Below are 845 nucleotides of genomic sequence, written 5' to 3'. Positions count from 1 at the left end.
ACATTCAAATTATTTTGCATGTATAGTCTTATTTGAATATGCAGAACATCGGTAGAAAAAGCACCAAGGAAATGATTGTTCGGGCAAAACTAGCTTATACTGGCAAAGCTCCGTTCTAAGGTTGATCATGTATTGAAAAAAAAATAAATTAACAATGCCCTACAAGAGTAAAAAAAAAAAAGTTACAGATTGGCATGGCTTTAGGTGTTTCAAAGCCAGAGCCCCACCCTTTGTTGGCAGCACTTTTGCTGAAGATTATGGAAGTTGTGAGGAGACCCAATGTATAAAGTCAGCCCTTGGGTTTCTTAGAGGGGGCAAAACCTGAAGGGGCTGCACAGGCTGAGCTCTGTCGATATACAATCTTTCCTTGGTAAAGCTAGTAGAAAGCTGCCAAGAGGTCACTCGCACACACCCAGGTAATAAAACTTACTACTAACTCTAGTTCAGGATCACTGCCGTATCTAACAATAAATGCTATTATTCTTTCGCCTTTGCTTCCCAAGGTAGAGGAGCAGACAATGCTTTTGTTATGAACACGAAGTACGCTGCAACGGTTTGCAGACTTGGCGTATGTTGCATAAGGTGTAAAGCAAACATTCTGTGTGAGGCTTACCCATCATCCTGCCATGCTGCATGATAACGACGTTGGAATTGAGCGAAGCTGGTGGAGGGTAAGCTGAAGAAGGGGAAAAAGGCCTTTGAAAGGGACTCACTGGGCTGGCAGCAGTGCCAGAGTTCCCATTCACTGTGATCTGAGCCTGAGAGAGACAAAACAACATCCCGTTAAACTTCACGCACAGCCCTCCGCCGGCCATCCCAAACAGAGCGAGGCGAGGCTGCCATCC

General features: G+C 44.9%; 1 protein-coding gene across 1 annotated transcript in view; it reads right to left on the bottom strand.

Moving 5' to 3' along the window:
* Positions 1–527: 527 nt before the first annotated feature.
* Positions 528–845, bottom strand: part of LOC104511494 (sorbin and SH3 domain-containing protein 2-like) — a 23,460-nt gene continuing 23,142 nt past the window's right edge. Inside the window, exon 5 of the mRNA XM_010154132.1 lies at positions 528–758. Within this exon, the coding sequence (XP_010152434.1) occupies positions 528–758 (231 nt within the window). The remainder of the gene's footprint in view (positions 759–845) is intronic.

The sequence above is a fragment of the Eurypyga helias genome, unplaced genomic scaffold, assembly GCF_000690775.1.
Source record: "Eurypyga helias isolate BGI_N326 unplaced genomic scaffold, ASM69077v1 scaffold30646, whole genome shotgun sequence".
Classification (NCBI taxonomy): Eukaryota; Metazoa; Chordata; class Aves; order Eurypygiformes; family Eurypygidae; genus Eurypyga; species Eurypyga helias.
The sequence above is the reverse complement of the archived record's forward strand: the minus strand, read 5'-3'. Positions and strand labels throughout refer to the sequence as shown.